Below are 18,489 nucleotides of genomic sequence, written 5' to 3' on the forward strand. Positions count from 1 at the left end.
AGAGGCTTCTGGGCTGCCCTGAGGTATCACAGCTTGCAGCAGAAAGTGCACAACCTTCTTTATTCTCTTGTGTTCTTTCAGGTTCTGAAGGTTGCAATCCTAGCTGAGAAGTATGCTGTGGATTACACCTGGTATGTGGATACAATCCTGAATCTGATTCGCATCGCTGGTGACTACGTCAGTGAGGAAGTGTGGTACAGAGTCATTCAGATTGTCATCAACAGGGATGATGTGCAAGGCTATGCAGCAAAGACTGTTTTTGAGGTGAGAAGAATGATCTTCAGCTCACTTTCAAACTGAGGCAGGAATTAAGTAAATAGCATATGATCTGGAAGGGATGTGCTTGTGCTTCCCCATATCAGGAAGGAGTCAGAATATAGCCTGAATATCTCAACAAAACATTGCTTGTGTGTAGCTAGCATTATGGATGTTTTTCCTTCAGAGACTGAAGGTGATGAGAAGCTTTTCTGGCTTATGTAATGTAACATACGCCTGACCCTGCTGGTTTTGGATAGATTGTGCTGAGGAGTTTGTTGTTTTGGAGGATAGCATCGAATCTTTTCCCTTGTGGGAACAGGCTGTGAGTTGGGACTGTTCATCCTGGAGATAAGAAGGCTCCAGGGGGACCTCGCAGTAGCTTTCCAGAGCCTGAAGGTAGCTGCAGGAGAGCTGTGGAGGGACTTTTGACAAAGACTTGTAGTGACAGGATGAGGGACAATGGTTTTCAACTGGAAGAGGGCAGATTGAGACTGGAAATGAGGAAGAAACTCTTGCCAGTGAGAGTGGGGAGATACCGGCACAGGTTGCCCAGGGAAGTGGTGGATGCCCCTTGCCTGGAGATGTTCAAGGCCAGGTTGGATGAGACCTTGAGCAATCTGTTCTAGTGGAAGGTGTCCCTGCCCATGGCAGGGGGGATGGAACTAGATGATCTTCAAGGTCTCTTCCAAGCCATTCTGTGAATGTCTGACTTAGGAAATTACCAGGAAAACTACTGAAATACAATGAGAACAGAAGCCTGTTGCCTCCTTTTTTTTAATTTTCTGCAAGTAAGAATGGAAAACACTCCAAAGGATAACTTGAAGATCCTTCTGGAAGCATATATCCATTCCTTCTGCTTAGCATCTGATAGAACTGGAAGGTCAACTATTAAAGTTGGCCTTTCAACTATTAAATACCTGGCCTTGTTACTCTGACTTTGTTTGGCTTTCCTGCTTTTTTCACTGCTTTTCCTGAAGGTTTAAGCTAACTTTCAGAACTCATCCCTGCTATGTGTTTCTTTCTTTTTTAAAAAAGAAAGTGGTTTTGATTTGGACAACTTCATCAGACTCTTGCAAGGTTTAAGCACGCTCACTTACCTTGGCACTTTGAAAAGTTAAAGAGGAAATCGAAGCTGTGGTATCCATCCTCAAAGTCTACATTGCTGCTGGGTGGGTCTAAGGGTGTTCTGAAACAAGTGATACTTGGAGTTTCTTCCAGAAGTCATACCATGTGTCATACTTTTCTCCTAAGTTCTCCATAGTGCCTAGACCTCTTCCAAACTAGTAATCGGGACATTAAATTGAAAGAAAGACTTTTTTATACACTGAAGATTGACTGTTAATCTGTTCTTGCAGGCCCTTCAGGCTCCAGCATGCCATGAGAATCTTGTAAAAGTAGGTGGCTACATCTTGGGAGAATTTGGAAATCTGATAGCAGGTGATCCAAGATCAAGGTAAAACACTTTCCAGAAAGAATCCAGTGTCTGTTGAACACAGGCCACTTAAAGTGATTTCACCTCTTGCTACTAAAGCACTAAGAATTACCTTCTTTTTCTTCCCATCTTTTAAGTCCCCTCATCCAGTTCAACTTGCTGCATTCCAAGTTCCATCTGTGCAGTGTTCCTACCAGAGCTCTGCTTCTGTCCACCTACATCAAGTTTGTGAACCTGTTCCCAGAAATCAAAACTACAATTCAAGATGTGCTGCGCAGTGACAGTCAGCTAAAGAATGCTGACGTTGAGCTGCAGCAGAGAGCTGTGGAGTACCTGAGGCTCAGTACTATTGCCAGTACTGATATATTGGTAGGTATACAGATGGGTTTATTCTCTTATTCTCTGGCTGCGTCTTCTGTCAGCAAATGACCTCCCTCAACCTGACCTGCTTCCTTGGAAGTCTTCATGCAGGACTAAGGATCCAGAATGTGGACACTAGTTTTTTGGGTATTTTTTTAGTTTGCCTAATTCAACTGCAGTCATCTTTAATTTAGATCTAAAATCCAAGTTGTTGCTGCTGTAGTGGGACAAATGACCATTAAAACATACCAGTCTGGGGCTGGGAAGCCAGCGCAGGCTGGTGCGGTGCAGTGTCTTGCAGCATTCAGATGCTTTGTTTTGAGAACTGACTTTGTGGTGGGCAGGAAACTTGTAGTTGTCTTAAGTTGTTCTTTCTCGTCTCTAGAAGTTCAATGTGTTAAACCTGAGGCACTCAGATCTAGCCAGAGGATGGAGCAATTGGTCTTGACTGCTAATAAATGCTTGGGTCTGACTATGTCCTTGGATAGTGTTCTGAGCTTTCATTCTAGACCTGCTTGACTTAAGGATTGTTAGGCCTGATATAATCTTATTTTCTGTTTCTTTAAAAGCACTGTACCAGAGAAGTGGTCTGCTCCTATTCTCTTAAACAGCTTCTTTGGAAGAACTTCAGAAAGTTTTTTATGTGGTTTTTGTTGTTTTGGAAATTAAAATGTACTCCCTCACTGTCCAGTGACCTGCATAGTCAGCTCCTAGGTGGGCAATGACTTCAGCCTTCAAAGACTCAGAAGCTGGTTTGTGTTTTTCTGTCAGTTATACTAATACACTTTTTGTCTGTGATAAGGCTACAGTGCTGGAAGAAATGCCTCCCTTTCCAGAGAGGGAATCTTCTATTTTGGCTAAACTGAAGAAGAAGAAAGGCCCAGGCACGGTTACTGACCTGGAAGAGATCAAAAAGGAGAGGAGCTCTGATATGAATGGAAGTGCTGAACCTGCTGCTGTCAATGCCACTGCTGTTGTGAGTTACAAAGCAGTTATTTCCCTCATTCAGGCAGTGTAAAAGTGCTTTTATGTGCCTTGTTAGGGGTTTATAAACTTCTCATCTCAAATTTCAGACCTATATGTGTTTACTATAAAATATCTGGGGAACAGGGGGACGTGCTTTACCCCTGCACACACACCATATGCTTGGATGCAGTTTTGCCTTGAAGATCTTCTGTAGATGGAGACAAACTGTCTGCAGCCTGAAAAAGAAAATAAATAATTCCTTTTACACTGTTACTTTGGCAAGTATGAACATATTGCTGTAAACTTAAAAATGGGAATTTCCTTGCTGCTGAAATAATAGTTAAGGTGAGATATTAAGATAAACATGCTTCAGAATTTAAGTTACTCCCTTTAAATATCAACTGTTCTCCTGTTTTGTCTAACGTAGTAGAAGTTTGAGGTCTTGATCTGAGTTATTTTGATGATTTTTTGGGTGGTTGTTTTTTTTTACTACAGACATGGTGCATGTCCTTGAATCAATCTAACACGATTGCTGTTTATTTGACAGTACAGTTTGCGTTCAGTTGTGGAAGACAAGGCCACAGTCTTGTTTCTTCTGAGCTGAAATTTCTCCTTTTATTGTCAGTTAAAGCTGGTAGGATGAATCGTTCCCATGACATAATACTTGTTTCTGGCTTTAATGACTAGCATAACTTGTAATTACATCTGAGATGTAGTAGTAGATTACCTAAGAGGAGGAAATATGTCAGCGCACTCCCTACTCAGTTTATTAAAGAATAATCCTTAGACTCTTAGTCATTGCAGTATGTAAGAGTAGATGTTCCAAGTGCAACATCTTTGAATGGACAGAAATACCTTTCCAGCAGAAAAGCTGCCAGGTTCACTTTGCATGCCTGATTGAGGTGGCTGGCGGTTAAAATTGTGTTCTGTTTCATGAGCTTCACTTCATGGCTTGCAGCCATGTTACAAACTCTGTTATAGCACTGTCATTACTGGCTCTGGTGTGACCCTGGCTTGGGTACCAAGAATCTATTCCAAGCTAGTGTTCCAGCTGTTTGGATTGGCTTCTGAAATTTTTTGGCCAGGGAATTTTTCATCATACTGCATCAAATTCTGTTCTTTGGAGCATTTAGCAACTTGGAGTTGGCTTACAAAAACAGTATTTCAGACTCAATCCAAAAGCATCTCCTGACTCATCCTTTGGTGTATCTGGCATGTTGTAGGCTACTGATGTTCCATAAATGAATACTAGAACAGTCTGTGCCTTGTTCTTGCATGTGACTCGGGCACATGTGTGGCCTTTGCATGTTTCTGTGTCCTAGCTACTTGATTTGTTCTATTTGAGAGAGAAAATTCAAAGGTCTTGCCTCTGCCTTCAGCTGTTTGCAGCTTGAAGTAGCTTCAGGCTCTGCTTTTTTGCTGGTTAGGCTTGACATTGTTTCCAAGGTTTGCCCAGCTTCAAAAACCTGGGGCTAAAGTGAGAATCGGTTTTGAAGATGCCATGGTCTTTTAATCCAGGTTTGTGTAAAAAGCCACTGCCTTTATTGCTGCATTCTTTTGTTGAAAGAAAAGCAACACATTTAAATGTTGTTCCATACAATGCTTAATTTCTCTTGAAACTAAGGTGAGACGTGGGGAGGGGGAAGGCACACATCAGAATCTGATTCTGCAGAGAGCAGATAGATTAATTTGGGGGTTTTATTGAACTTCTAGATAAAACCCTTAAAAGGAGAGGTAATAAAACAACAAAGGAAACAAAAAAGCCCCCAAACCAACCACAGCACATCTGTAAACGACCTTAAGTTGAAATGCAAGGTGGTAACTGCATTTGTGATGCCTTCTGTGTCCATTCAAAGCGTGACTTAGGGTTGGGAGGGGCAGTGTGCCTTAGCTTGCTTGTCTGTGCCAGAGACAGCTTGGTATTAGTTTTGTTGCAGTGTAACACCGAAGTGTCTTGTCTTCCTTAGTCTACTCCTTCTCCATCTGCGGATCTGCTGGGTCTGGGTGCTGCCCCTCTCACCGATTCAGCTCCCCCACTGCCTGCTGGGGGTAGCCTCCTGGTGGATGTATTTTCAGATTCCGCTTCTGCCGTCGCACCTCTTGCTCCCGGTTCAGATGACAACTTTGCGAGGTAATTAAGTCACCCTGTAAGGAATCTGCAGAAGAATTTGGCTGTTGAAAGAGGATTAGAGAGACAAAAATACAAGCAAATAACTTTAGGTTTTGTTCCAGCTTATCAAACACATTCCTGGGTGGTAGTTGTGCAGCAGGAGAGGTGGTGTTGAAATCTGTTGGCTGTGTTCTCTTTAACGAATGCCTCTCCTCATGGAAGAACTGAGTCTGTAGTACCAACCTGAGGATATAAGGACACAGGACTGCCTAGTTTGTGCTGGTTTTGTTTCTCTGTTAAACTAAGCTGCTGCTTATGCATCTCTTTACATCTTGAAGCTGGGGGTTATCTGGCCTGCTGTGAATATATTCATTCTTGTCTTCTTTCCCTGAAGTGTTCTTGGGTCTCTGCACTTTTGGCAAGCTGATACTGGAGCGGTGAGATTGATCCTATCCAGAGATAATAGACTTTAATTATTCTGCTGCTGTCTGACAAACAGATGTCAAAAGACAAGAGAAAAAAAAACCCAACTGCTCTGTGCTTTGGTGTTGTTTTTCAGTAGTTGATACAAGTATCTTCTTAATACCATTACCAGCAGTAGAGAAGGTAGAATGTTATTCATACTATCACTGTTAAAAGCCACTGTGGCTACAGTGAGAGCTCACAGAATGTCTTTAAAACTCTGTCCTCTTCCTGAGCAAAGACTGTGGTGCTGTTGCCAAGGAGCAAATTCTGATGTGACATTTGCAGTGCATCTTAACGTAGAGGATGTCATCAGTGAAACTGATTTACCTGAGTTGTGCAGCTTTTGATCACAACCTTATAGCAGGTAGGGCATTGTTGCAGGTTTGCAGCAGTTAAGAGTTGATCCTGTGTTTCTCCTGGAAGATGCTGAATGATGTTTAATCATGCTACACAACACCAAGACTTTGAGAAGCTTGTTAGAGCTCTTTCTTTTTTCCTTTAAAGAAGAAGGGAAAGAAACCAAACCAAACAAAAAACAGTACTAGTAACTCCATAAGCAATAGCTGCCTAAAAAGAATTTTCTTTCTGCAGAAGAAAATGCAGCATTTCTTAACCCCTTGGTCTGTCTGTAGGTGAAATGCTTCTCTAATGGTACTGGGAAGTTGCCTTTTACAGTTTGCTGCCTCTTTAGTGCTGTTTTCACTTTTGTTTCTGTTCCTTGGGTAAGTTGTTTTCTGTGCGCCTGTTTATTGCCTACACTTAATACTTGTGTGTGTTCGAGAACTGGTTGTGAGGTGCCACTAAGGTCAGTGAGGTCTCTGCTTCAAAGTGCACATTTGTAGTAGTTAATATATATCTACAGTTGTGGTTTTGAACTGAAACTCTTTTGCTGTCACAATTGAACACCTAAAAGGACTTGATTCTTAAGAGATAAAAATTGAAGCTAGTGAATGCCTTCAGCTTTCCTCTGTCTTGGGGAAGAATTGCTGGTTCCTAACAATCAGGGAGGGGTGGGATGGGGGAGAGAAGTGGGGGAAAACATTGCCTAATGCCTCAAACCTTTCTAGGTGTACTGAGCTAGGGCAGCTAATAAATTTTTCATGCATTAAACTCAGCAGTGCCGTTTTTGAGGAAGGAGGTAAAAGGAATAACTAAGCACTAAGCTGTCTTTACTAACTCCTATCTCTGTCGCTACTGCCTTTCTTCCTTTGTGCTGCCTGAACTAGCCCTGACCTGGCTTCATCTGAGGTAGTTTCTGAGGAACCAGCTGATACTGTGCATGATGCTGATGAGCTTTTTCACAAGTAAGCAATACTAAAACCTTGCAAGGCTGGGCAACTTCCAGAATATAGCTATAAACCAAAACTATATTTGTGCATTAACTTGATACCAGCGAAAGTAGAGAACCATGTGCTGTCAGTCTTAGGGCTAGAACACCTCTGTAGATGCTGTGGATGCTATGACAAGCTTGTGAATACACAGGGTAGAGTTGCCTTTACCAGTCAGTGCTGGCACACACTACTTTAAAATGAGACAATGCCTCTTGTATGTTACCTTCTACAAATACTCACAAATCAAGGAAAAACAGCAAAATGTACTAACGTTTTGGAGTGTGTTTTAAGTGCCTTGTATGCAAAAGGCTGATGTTCACTGACCACCTCCTCTGTTTTGAAGATGAGGGTGACAGGAAGGACTGTAACCAGTGCAGAATGGGCTTCCTCTCTCAAATGGGAAAAAATGCAGCTCTCAGTTGACTGAAGTGATACAGAAGTGATTTACAAGCAGGGATTTTTTTTTCTTCCAGGTTTAAACAGCCAAAGCTTCAAACTTTTCAATTCTGCACCAACCTAATGAGTTTCAGGGGGTTGTCAAGAATCTGAATAAGAAAAATGCTAGCCTGTTGCCTGGTCCTTTATAGACAGTGTGTGTGTGTGCATATAGCATATTGTGGCTTACTTCTTAGTGTCTCAGGCATCCTACCAAACAAATTCAGTTCTCTTAGTGTCCTACAAGTGGTGGTTTTGGTTGTAAAACTGTCTTTTCTAACTGCAGTTTTCTGCAAAGGCCTCTCACAGACTGATGCACCCTAGGTTAACCACACTCTTCATCCTCTCTGTAAACCTTGAATTTTGTGGTTCTAAATACTGTTTAATACAGCTCAACTTACAGGACATTTTTCCCTCTTTCTCTTAGGTTTGTGTGTAAAAACAACGGGGTCTTATTTGAAAATCAGTTGCTACAGATTGGACTGAAATCTGAATTTCGACAGAACCTGGGTAAGACCTTGCAGGCCAAGTGCCTGTCAGCTGCAATGCTAGCGCCATATTGCAGATAGAACTGAGATTTCAGCCCTAACCTCTCCAGATCTTCACTGTCTGTGTGTCCCTGGGCTCTTGTTTCATTCAGCTTTTGGTTGTTTAATAGCTGAGATGAAATGATAGAGTGAAGGCAAACTGTGAGCTTCAACTTTTGCTGCCTAGTTGTAAGGTTGTTACAGCAAGGGACACTTGGTTCAGTTGGTACAAAAGATACAGAAGGGATTCTTCTCCATTTTTATATCTTACAGTGTAGCTTACTGTAATAATACACAATATGCTTCAGACGTGGCTGTCTTAATATATTAATGCCCAAGACAGTGAAAACATCTAGGAAGCAGCAGGGACTCCCACAGGATAGCACTAGGATTGCTTGCTTTTCCCCTTTGGCACCACTTTGGTACCAGCACAACCACAATGAAGTTCTCTGACAACTGGAAGAGAGTTTTGTCTTAATCTGTGTTTCCTTGTGAACCATGACTATTTTGATGACAGAAACCATGTGCAGTAAGCTTTACTTTTAAAAAGGTGGTAGTACAAGGTGTTAGATCCACAAAGCACAAGCAGCTCAGTGTGATTTTAGGTGATGTACCCAAAAAAATGATGTCTTCTTTTCTTTCTAGGGCGTATGTTCATATTCTATGGCAATAAGACATCAACACAGTTCTTGAATTTTGCTCCAACAGTAATCTGCTCAGATGAGCTACAGTCAAATATCCTTAAATGCAGTAGCATGTGTCTGTTCTTACTTGGGATTTGTGTCCTATGCTGCACAATGTAGTAAAGCTGCTGGATCAAGGCATGCTGTCCTTGAACACAGAGAAATAGTTAGCAGCAGGTTTCTAAAGTGTTTATGGAAATAACAGGTCTTGAGCTCCTTAAAGATCTGTTATAAACACAAATTCTGCTGTTGCAGTAGAGAAAATTAGGCTAAATGAAGCAACTCTAGCTTTTTCCACTGTCATCAAGTAGCAGGGCTTAGATGATAGGAAGAGTCACAGAATCATTTCATCTGGAAAAGCCCTTTCAGATCATCCAGTCCAACCATTGCCTAACTCTACCAAGTCTGATGCTAAACCATGACCCTCAGCACCACATCTCTGTCTCTTTTCAACACCTTCAGGGATGGGGACTCAAGCTTCTCCCTGGGGAGCCTGTTTCAGAGCTTGATATCCCTTTCACTGAAGAAATTATTCCTTATGTCCAACTTAAACCTCTCTTGGTGCAACTTGAGGCCATTTCCTCTTGTCCTACTACTTCCCTGGAAGAAGAGACTGACCGCCCCCCCCCAACCTGGCTCCAACCTCCTTTCAGGGGTTTGTAGAGAGTGAGAAAGTCTCCCCTCAGCCTCTTTTTCTGCAGGCTAAACAATCCCAATTCGCTCGGCTGCACTTCACCAAATGTACTCTCCAGACCCTTCACCAGCTTTGTCCTTCTCTAGACCCACTCCAGCCCCTCAATGTCCTCCTTGCTGCAAGAGCCTCAAAACTACACTGGCTTCAGCCTTACCAGTGGCAAGTACAGGAGGGTAAGGTGTCCTTCAAGTCCTACATGGGCAGATAACGTCAGACCCGAGACAGAGGTAAACAAATCCATGTACATGAAGGTGATGATACTTTAAGCTCTTAATTTCCAGCTTGTCCTTAACACTTGCAATTTTAGCATTTCTAGGAGACTGTAATCAAGCTTGTTGGAATCAAAACATCACTGTAGTGACAACATCAGAATGAGACAGGGTGATGGGTTTTCTTTTGAAGTCTTGCCTGTGCCCTCATAAATCTTTGAGGGCACCTTTAAGAATATCCAAATAGTGAAGAATTGTAGAGATTATTATCATAGAATGGTTTAGGTTAGAAGGGACCACAAAGCTCAGCCAGTTCCAATGCCCCACCATAGGCAGGGACACCTCCCACTAGAACAAGTTGCTCAAAACCTTATCCGGCCTGGCCATGAACACCTCCAGGGAGGGAGAATCCACAACCTCCCTGGGCAACCTGTGTCAGAGTCTCACCAGCCTCACTGCAAAGAACCCTTTCCTAGCATCTAGTTTGAACCTCCTCTCTGCCAGTTTAAACCCATTCCCCCTCGTCCTGTCATTACATGACCTTGTCAATAGTCCCTCTCCAGCCTTCCTGTAGCCCCCTTCAGATACTGCAAGGCTACTATAAGGTCTCCTGGAGGCCTTCTCTTCTCCAGGCTGAAGAGCCCCAACTCTTGTAGCCTGTCCTCATAGCAGAGGTGCTCCAGCCCTATGATCATCTCCATGGCCCTGCTCTGGACTGGCTCCAACAGTTCCATGTCCTTGTGCTGGGGGCTCCAGAACTGCACACAGGATTCCAGATGGGGTCTCAGGAGAGCAGAGTAAAGGGAGAATCCCCTCCCTTGCCCTGCTGGACAAGCTGTTCTTGCTGCACCCCAGCACACAGTTTCTGTCTGGGCTTCATGCTCATATTGAGCTTTTCATCAGCCCAGACCTCCAGGTCCTTTTCCTTAGGGCTGCTCTCAGCCATTCCCCAACCAGCCTGGAGTTGTGCTTGAAAGTGTTCCCACCCAGGTGCAGGACCTTACACTTGGCCTTGTTGAATGTCATGAGGTTGGCCTGGGCACACCTCTGCAGCCTGTCCAGCTCCCTCTGGATGGATCCCTGCCCTCTAGCTTTGAAGTGTGTCAGCATGGACAAAACCCACCACTTCTTTCCTTTGGCTGTTCAGTAGTGTGAGTAGAGAATGAGTGGGCACAGAGCTAATTCCTCATGCAGGTCCTGGAAAGAGTTGCCTTTGGGCTATGGATTCATTGCTCAGTTTCCTTAACCACTTGCTACGCCTCAATCTTCAGACAAAGCCTGTCGACCCTACGGTGGATGGAGGGGCACAGGTTCAGCAGGTGGTGAACATCGAATGTGTGTCAGACTTCATGGAAGCTCCCATCCTGAACATTCAATTCAGGTAAAACACAGCTTTCAAATGCTGGTGAAGTTACTTAGGTAGAAGATGTTACATTTGTCCTGGTCCAACTACTGAAGTGCAGAATATGGATGCAGAGCTGTCTTGGGTAGACTTACTTGGAAAATGGATCTAAGTGAGCTTTAAATTCCCAGAGGAAGTGGAGAACCCTCCTGGAATGATGCTGTTATCAACATCAGCCTTTGGGAAATCCTTATTTCCAGGCTGTGTTCTGCTGCTTCAGTCTAAACTGGTTCTTACTGTTATGTTTTTACAGGGATATATTTTCACTGTTTTGATAGGTGTTGTACAGAAAGATTATAACTTCTGTTGGAACTTACAGCTTCTGCCAGGTCACTTTCATGTGAAATCCAAGCAGAACTATTTATTTAACAGTGGATTAAAGCTGTACCTAAGAAATCATGTCAAGGGGCAGGGCTGAGCTGGCCACCATGATCTCCTCTACCTTCCCAAGGGGAAGAGAGAGAAACTGGTGAGGTGGGAAAAAGACTGACCCAGCTGGGATGAACTGAGAACAACCCAATGAAATAGAGAGAGAGACAAACCAACATGGAGCCCGGCCTCTGATGGCAATGATGGCACCACTGATACCACTGTTGCTGGGGGCAGGCACTGGGCAAGTCCCAAACTGGACTCAGCAGCAGGTAGGAACTGGATTCAGAAGTTGGATTCTGGAACTTGGTTCAGAAACACAGGGAATTGGATGAAAGGCAGAAGGGACAGAGGCTTCTTGGGACACAGGCCAAGGGAGAAGAGGCTTGACTCTGGTGATCCTTGAGCTTGCTCCTGAAGATGCCATCCATGGGCTGCAATCCCTTGGTGGGCAGTTGATGCCCACCTGTCCTGTCTGTTGCTCTCCATAGCTGCCACTTCTGCCTTCCTGCCTCCCAAGGTGTGCCACAAGCTTTGTCAGTGCTTCTGGTGTGCCCAGGAGCAAGTCCAAGACAGAGTCTTCTGTGCAGCCCAGCCCTTAGCAGGAGCTGTCCCCTTCAGCTTCTCCCTTCTAGGAGCAGCCCCTACCTGTGCCAGGCTGCCCTGAGCTGGGCAGAGACAGCCCTGAGCAGAGCTGGTTATGGGCTGTCTTACAGCAGGGCACATTGATGGACTTGTACCAAGCAGCTGCGCCTGGGTGTCTGTCCTTGGCTGGTTGCTGTGGGCTGGCACTGCAGCAGTCACCATATCTGCTCTGTTCCCCATGCAGGTACGGTGGAACATTTCAGAACCTCTCAGTAAAGTTACCCATCACACTGAATAAATTTTTCCAGCCCACAGAGATGTCTTCTCAAGACTTTTTTCAGCGTTGGAAGCAACTGAGCAAGTAAGGGTTTGTTTGTACTTGGGATTGGGACTTCTGTGGTGGGCTAAAGGAAGAAAAAGGAGATACAGGGCACTGCACCAGCTGCATTCATTATCTCATACTCCAGCCTGTGAGTTATAAACTCTCCCAGTGTAATTCTTTGCTGTTCAGCAATGCTGTGCATAGTACAGGTGTTACACTGTGAGTTCATCTTGCCTTGTCTTGCAGTCCAAAGCAAGAAGTACAGAATATCTTTAAAGCAAAACACCCAATGGATGCAGAAATCACAAAAGCAAAGGTGAGTGGCAGTGTTACAGTTGTACTTCATGGTGCAAGAGTAGTGGTGTAAGCATGTCTTGTTCATCTCTGTTTGCATGGCGGTTGATTCATCTTGGCACAGCCCAGTTCATGTTGTGTAATAGACCCTTGGCAGTGCTGGTTTCAGTGAATTGCTTTAGTGTGGCTTGTATGAGGTACAGTCTCCCAACAGCAGCTGGAATCAGAGGCATGCAATGGTTTGGGTTGAAAGAGACCTCCAAAGGTCATTCAGACCAACCCCCATGTAGTAAGCGGGGATATCCTCCACTAGATTGGGTTGCTCAGGGTCTTGTTGAGCCTGACCTTGAATATCTCCAGGGATGGGGCCTCAACTGCCTTCCTGGGCAACGTGTTCCAGTGTTCCACCAACTCATGGTGCAGAACTTGTTTCTCACATCCAGTCTCAATTTCCTCTAGTCTGAAACCGTTGCCCTTGTCCTGTCACTGCAGACCTTTGTGAAGAGACCCTCTGCAGCCTTCTTTGTAGGTTCCCTTCAGGTACTAGAAGGCTGCTATTAGCTCTTCCTGGAGCCTTCTCTTCTCCAGGCTGAGCACCTCCAGCTCTCTCAGCCTGTCCTTGTAGCAGAGATGCTCCAGCCCCCTGATAATTTTCCTGGCCCTCCTCTGGACCCGCTCCACCAGTTCCATGTCCTTCCTGTGTTGAGGGCTCCAGAGCTGGATACAGTACTCGAGCTGAGGTCTCGCCAGAGCAGACCTAGAGTGCCAGTATCACCTCTTGATCTGCTGGCCAGGCTTCTTAAAACACCAAGCTATTTAAAAAAACACCAATTGAGTGCTTAAAACTGGACTGGAAGATACTTGAAGCCTTAACCATACCAGAATTAGCAGTTGGAACAGAGAACAAGCACCTTTTTGTAGAACTGTCTGCCTTGGGCGTAACAGAAGTGATTAGTGAAAGCCAGGAGTGGTTTTATCAGAACCAGGAGAGACTTTGGCTGAATCTAGCTTATTTCTCAGTGGTTTTCAAGGAGAACCTTTTTTTCAGGAACTGCTCATTGTCAGGGTCACTCTCACTTCAGCAGTTTGTGTAATTAAATTTGCTGTTGGATGTTTCTTTAATGTCTTGACCACTTCAAATAAAAATTGGTGTTCTACTTGTTTTGGTGGTGTCTGTGCTCATATAGACTTGGCGATGGTGTCCTGCTGTCCCCACCTCTAAGTCTTCTGAGTTTCTTTTATAGATCATTGGCTTTGGATCAGCCCTGCTTGAGGAGGTAGATCCCAATCCTGCTAACTTTGTTGGTGCTGGTATCATCCATACAAAAACTACTCAAATCGGATGCTTGCTGCGCCTTGAACCCAATCTCCAGGCACAGGTATCTAAGCATCTCAAACAGAAGTTCTTGTTTGATCAGAATGTCTGTATCTGAAATCTCTGAGGTATTAAAGTCACTGTTACTATAGCTAAGTGTGGCTGCAAAATGCAGCATCTGGTCCTGCCTCAGTTTTGGTAGGCAGTTACCATAGCAATTCTTAACTTGTTGGAAGAGATCGTTGTGGTGTTCTGAACTGTCTAGGGAGGCTTATCTCTTAAAGGCTGGAAGTGTTCATGTTGCTGGTGTGTGGACAAGAAGTGTAATTCCTTTTGCCACTTCAAATTAGTAGAAGAATGATTGGCTAAAAGAGAAAAGCAAACACAAAGGTTAAGGATATCTTTATTCAGGCATTTTGAAAGAGGTTTAATAAAGACAACTGAGGACCAAGGAGACTTACTACCCAAACCACATTCTGTTTCCTGCAGTAGCATTGGAGAATCTTTAGGCTTTCCCACAACATACTACTCTTGAAGAAAAAAACAGGAAACTCCACAAGGTTTTAGGGATGTGGTTTGAAAAAGCTGTTTTGTAGTAGCTGCCTGCCTGTGGATGGTTCACTTGAGGTCTCTTTTACTAGTGAGTCTAACAAAAGCAGCAAGAGATAGCTGTTAGCTTTCCCTAGTTGACTGCATGCATGTAGTGCCAGGCTGTGTTTCAAAGTAACCACTCTGCTGTGTTCTCTTTCAGATGTATAGGCTCACACTACGAACAAGTAAAGAAGCTGTATCTCAGAGATTATGTGAATTGCTGTCAGAGCAGTTTTAATATTAACCATGTCAGTTTTGGTTTTTCCATTTATATCCCTGTCATCATACTGCAAATAAATGTCTTGTACATCACTGTCTGAGTACTGCAATGTTAACCAGCTCCCTGCCTTATTAGGACTTGACCCTTGTTTGAAATTGAGACTATAAAATGTACAGTACAGGGAAGTGACTTTTTACATTAAAAAAAGGCTTTTAATGTGCTACACAAAGAGTGGGAGGGCTGTCTTGTGCTCCTTTTGTTTCTTTTGCAGAGGTCAGGCTTTTAAACTTGCTAAAGGGAAATGGATTTAGATGTGGTGACAAGGACTTCAACTGGAAATGACTAGTAACATTCTGCCTTGCTGCCTTCAACAGGCGCTCCCTCTGCTCTGAGCTGAAAGAAACCAATGTAATGCTGCTCAGCAAGGTCAGTTCAGCTGTTCCTGTAGAGTCAGAACTGTGTCAAGTTGAATGTTGCCACAAGTCTTGTTCTGGATGGAAGGGAGATTCCAAGGTGTGTTTGAGTCTGATTCACGTGAACTTTTCTGAGTGTCACCAATCTTTGTATTTGAGAAATGCCCCCAGGGCCAGTGTCTGAAAACATCAAGTCTGTAATCCTTTGCATCTTAATGAGTTTTGGGAAGTGGATTGAGCACAAAAAATTGTTCACAGTCCTTCTGCTTACCTCGGCTGAGCAGGTGAGCTGCTCTGGTAGGTGGTGAATGAGTCTGTGCTTGGTCATTGTTAGTCCAACCGAGATTCCGTATTTTGTTCTGTGTCCTTTGTTTCCCATCAGACTTAGCAAGCACTAGTCCTCATGATGTGTTACAACTAACTGCAGAGTCTGGTGGTGTATGAAAGGAGAAGTGGCAAGAAACGGGCCCTTGAAGGGCTGTAAGGCATGCACTCTTTCAGATGAAAATGTCCTTTTGAACAGTGATTATGGTTTTTTTCCCTGGTGTACAGTAATGGTAAAACTCAGGAGGTTGAGTAGCTGATACCTGAACAGCTTCCTGCCTGTCAGTGGTGGTAGAAATACCCAACGTGGTCTTATGTTGAGACTGAGAGTGGAAGGCGCATAAGTAATGTTTGGCTTTTTGTAGTGGTTTTTACAACCAAAGCCTTTGTAACTTGCCCTGCTTCAGACTGTTTGCAGCATCTCCGCAGAAGCGGACACAACTTTGGCTCATGCTGCTCGAGCCTCGAGGTGCAGCAGAGGTTGCTAAAGCAAAGCAGTGAGGTAGTGCAGTTAGAAGCTGTGGGCAGTTGAAGTACTGCAGGCACAATGAAGGAAGTCAACTGCTGCTGACGAGGGGAGAAGTGAGCCTCAAAGCAAGATCTCCTCAAGGTCACTTAAAGGAAGCCTGCGACTGGTATCTGCAGCACATGACAGCCAAGTACCCTTTGCACAAAGGTTTTGAGTGAAGGGTGAAATTGAAAAGCCATGTAAATGAGGCTCCTGTCATGCTGCCCAGCACACAGCGGGGGACAGGGGTCTGCAGGACTGAGTATGCCTTGCGGTTTGCTTCAGTGCTTTGAGTTGAACGACAGAACTGGGTGATGATTATCATTTGCTTTGGTTTAAGGTTGGTGAGGAACAGAGGATTGACTGCGGTGTGTGGATATGGGGAGACACTTGGTTTGTTTTTCCAGCAATGGCTGGTTGCTATGGGTATTACAGCTGAAAACTTGGCTATGGACCTGGCCTTCCTGCAAAGGCTCTCTGGAACAATTGGCCCTTTTATGGCCTTTCAAGTAACTAATCAAGACTCTTTGATCACAAACATTGTCTTGGAGAATCATGGTGAGCAGTTGCTACGGTGGGGTTGGGCAGCTGGCAGAATGCTACTGGACTAGGTTTGTTTTGTCCTTTGGATGCCAGGTGTCTCTTCACTCCTTCCGTTACCTTAACCCTGCTGTTGGCTGCTGTGCTAAAATCTTTCATGAACTAAAGAGAGCAAAGAGAAGAGAGGAGCTTCTGTTTCATTTCCTCCACCCCCTGTTGTGTATCTGTCCCGCTGAACGCGTTCTGTGCCCTCATTAAAGGACACCTCGAGACACTGCACGACTTTAGGTCACTTAGCTTTTGGTTCAAGCTGTGCTGCAATGTGCATTCAAAACATGGGCAGGAGGGTGGGGGGGGGGCGAGGGAAAAGTCTTCTCAGTGGTGACCGTGTTAAGCTTCTTATTGTTCACACTCTGTATTAAATGTCAGCTCAATCAAGCCATGAGCAGAAAAAGTGAACAAATTAAAGGCAAATACTTGATGATTTATTTTTTTCCTCTGTGTGTGTGTGTGTGAATGATGGTTAACTTACCAAAGTGATGTATCCTGTCGAGCAGACACAAGTGATTTCTGCAGTAAACAGTGTTATTGTTTTTAAGTACAGTATTTTCAGGCATTGACATGTGGAAAATAACTGAATAGCAAAACAGGTAGCGTACCTTCATTCTTGACCTACACTCCAGTATGTAACATTTATGGTGATTGTCTTATTTGTATAAAACAAAGTTCTGTCAAATTAAGTGGAGAATTTTCATATAGAAGACTATATATTAGACTATATTCATCAGAAGAACGTATTAAGATTAAATAAATGATTAGAACAGTATCTAAACTGTCCTTTTTTGTCTGGGGGCATGGAAGTGCACAGAACTTGTGCCTGGAGTGGTTGGCACGGAACAGCAGGCAGTGTGTGGTGGGAAATGCATGGAATGGCTTGAGCTGGAAGAGATCTTAAAGGTCATCTGGTCCCAACCCCCTGCCATGGGCAGGGACACCTTCCACTAGACCAGATTGTTTAAGGTCTCATCCAGCCTGGCCTTGGATGCTCCCTCCCTGGAGGTGTTCATCAACCTCCGTGGGAAACCTGTTCCAGTGTCTCCTTACCCTCACTGTCAAGAATGTCTTCCTATCTGTCTAAATTTAGTGCCTGCAAGCTTCAGTCCATCTCTTCTGTTCTCCAGACTGCTGCTGGATTGTGTTCAGTTGAGTCCTGCCTGATCTGCAGTTCTCCGCTCTCACAGTGAGTTCCTTTGTGGGTTTTGGTGGTAGTTGGCAGTGTTCAAAATACTTTGGGGTAAAAATGAAACCAACGGGGGGGAAAAAAACCCAACCATCCAAACACAACTCTCCAACAATGTAAAATCTTCCTCTAACCAACAGTAAGGGCATGAAGAGATGCTGGTGTGAGCTGCTGAGAAGCATAGCCCTGTGTTCCAGACAGGCAGGGCTTGTCAAGCAAATGGATGCTGCTGTGAAAGAAGGCATCTAAGCTGCTTGCGCTTTCCACATCTGCTTCTGGCTCTCAGTCCTTCCCTAACCCTCAATCATGTTGCAGTGAGTACCTGGGCACTATTCAGCTTTTGTGTCCCTGCAGCTTCTCAGATGAGCTGCAAACCAAGCAGTGAAGAGCACTCCCCGCTAGCAGCAAGCAGCGATGCCTGCTGAGGGAGCTGCCTCAGTCCTGTCAGGCACACATGGGCTGTGGTTTCATGCAGAGAAGTGCTTGGCAAATCTCTGGATGGTCCAAAAGCTGCTACCTGTCTGTTAGTGATGTTCCTACAAGTGTCCTACCATGTCCAGGGAGCATGTGGAGACATCACTCCACCTTTTGTTCTGTGTAGCCTCTTCTACCAGCAGCTGTGTGCGTGACAAGCACAAGGGAGGGAAAAAGAATGGGTCACTTCAGTTGTCCATTGCAGTGAAGTGGTTGTTCCACAGGTCCTGGTCCAGCTGCTGTGCCCCTGGCAGACTGTTTCCAGCTCAGTAATGAGGACTCAGTCAATCCAGTTCCTTCTACTTTATTGAAAAGTCGATTTTTCAGTTGCCACACAGTGCACAGGTCAGTTCTTAGCCTCTGCTTCTACCCCCCCACCATGAGCGAGGCCTTTCCTCCCCCTCCCCACCCTGCCCATTTTG

General features: G+C 44.5%; 1 protein-coding gene across 4 annotated transcripts in view; it reads left to right on the forward strand.

Moving 5' to 3' along the window:
- Nucleotides 1-17,179, forward strand: part of AP2A2 (adaptor related protein complex 2 subunit alpha 2) — a 56,470-nt gene extending 39,291 nt beyond the window's left edge. For 2 of the 4 annotated variants that reach the window (XM_064163140.1, XM_064163141.1), the window contains exons 11-23: nt 82-264; nt 1,614-1,711; nt 1,828-2,059; nt 2,853-3,026; nt 4,984-5,147; nt 6,818-6,895; nt 7,785-7,867; nt 8,530-8,619; nt 10,728-10,851; nt 12,071-12,187; nt 12,395-12,464; nt 13,687-13,821; nt 14,509-17,179. In XM_064163140.1, the coding sequence (XP_064019210.1) occupies nt 82-264; nt 1,614-1,711; nt 1,828-2,059; nt 2,853-3,026; nt 4,984-5,147; nt 6,818-6,895; nt 7,785-7,867; nt 8,530-8,619; nt 10,728-10,851; nt 12,071-12,187; nt 12,395-12,464; nt 13,687-13,821; nt 14,509-14,586 (1,626 nt within the window). In that variant the 3' untranslated portion in view covers nt 14,587-17,179. The remainder of the gene's footprint in view (nt 1-81; nt 265-1,613; nt 1,712-1,827; nt 2,060-2,852; nt 3,027-4,983; nt 5,148-6,817; nt 6,896-7,784; nt 7,868-8,529; nt 8,620-10,727; nt 10,852-12,070; nt 12,188-12,394; nt 12,465-13,686; nt 13,822-14,508) is intronic. The other 2 variants (XM_064163144.1, XM_064163145.1) reach the window with 1 other exon arrangement.
- Nucleotides 17,180-18,489: the final 1,310 nt, after the last annotated feature.

This window comes from Pogoniulus pusillus, chromosome 24, assembly GCF_015220805.1.
Source record: "Pogoniulus pusillus isolate bPogPus1 chromosome 24, bPogPus1.pri, whole genome shotgun sequence".
Classification (NCBI taxonomy): Eukaryota; Metazoa; Chordata; class Aves; order Piciformes; family Lybiidae; genus Pogoniulus; species Pogoniulus pusillus.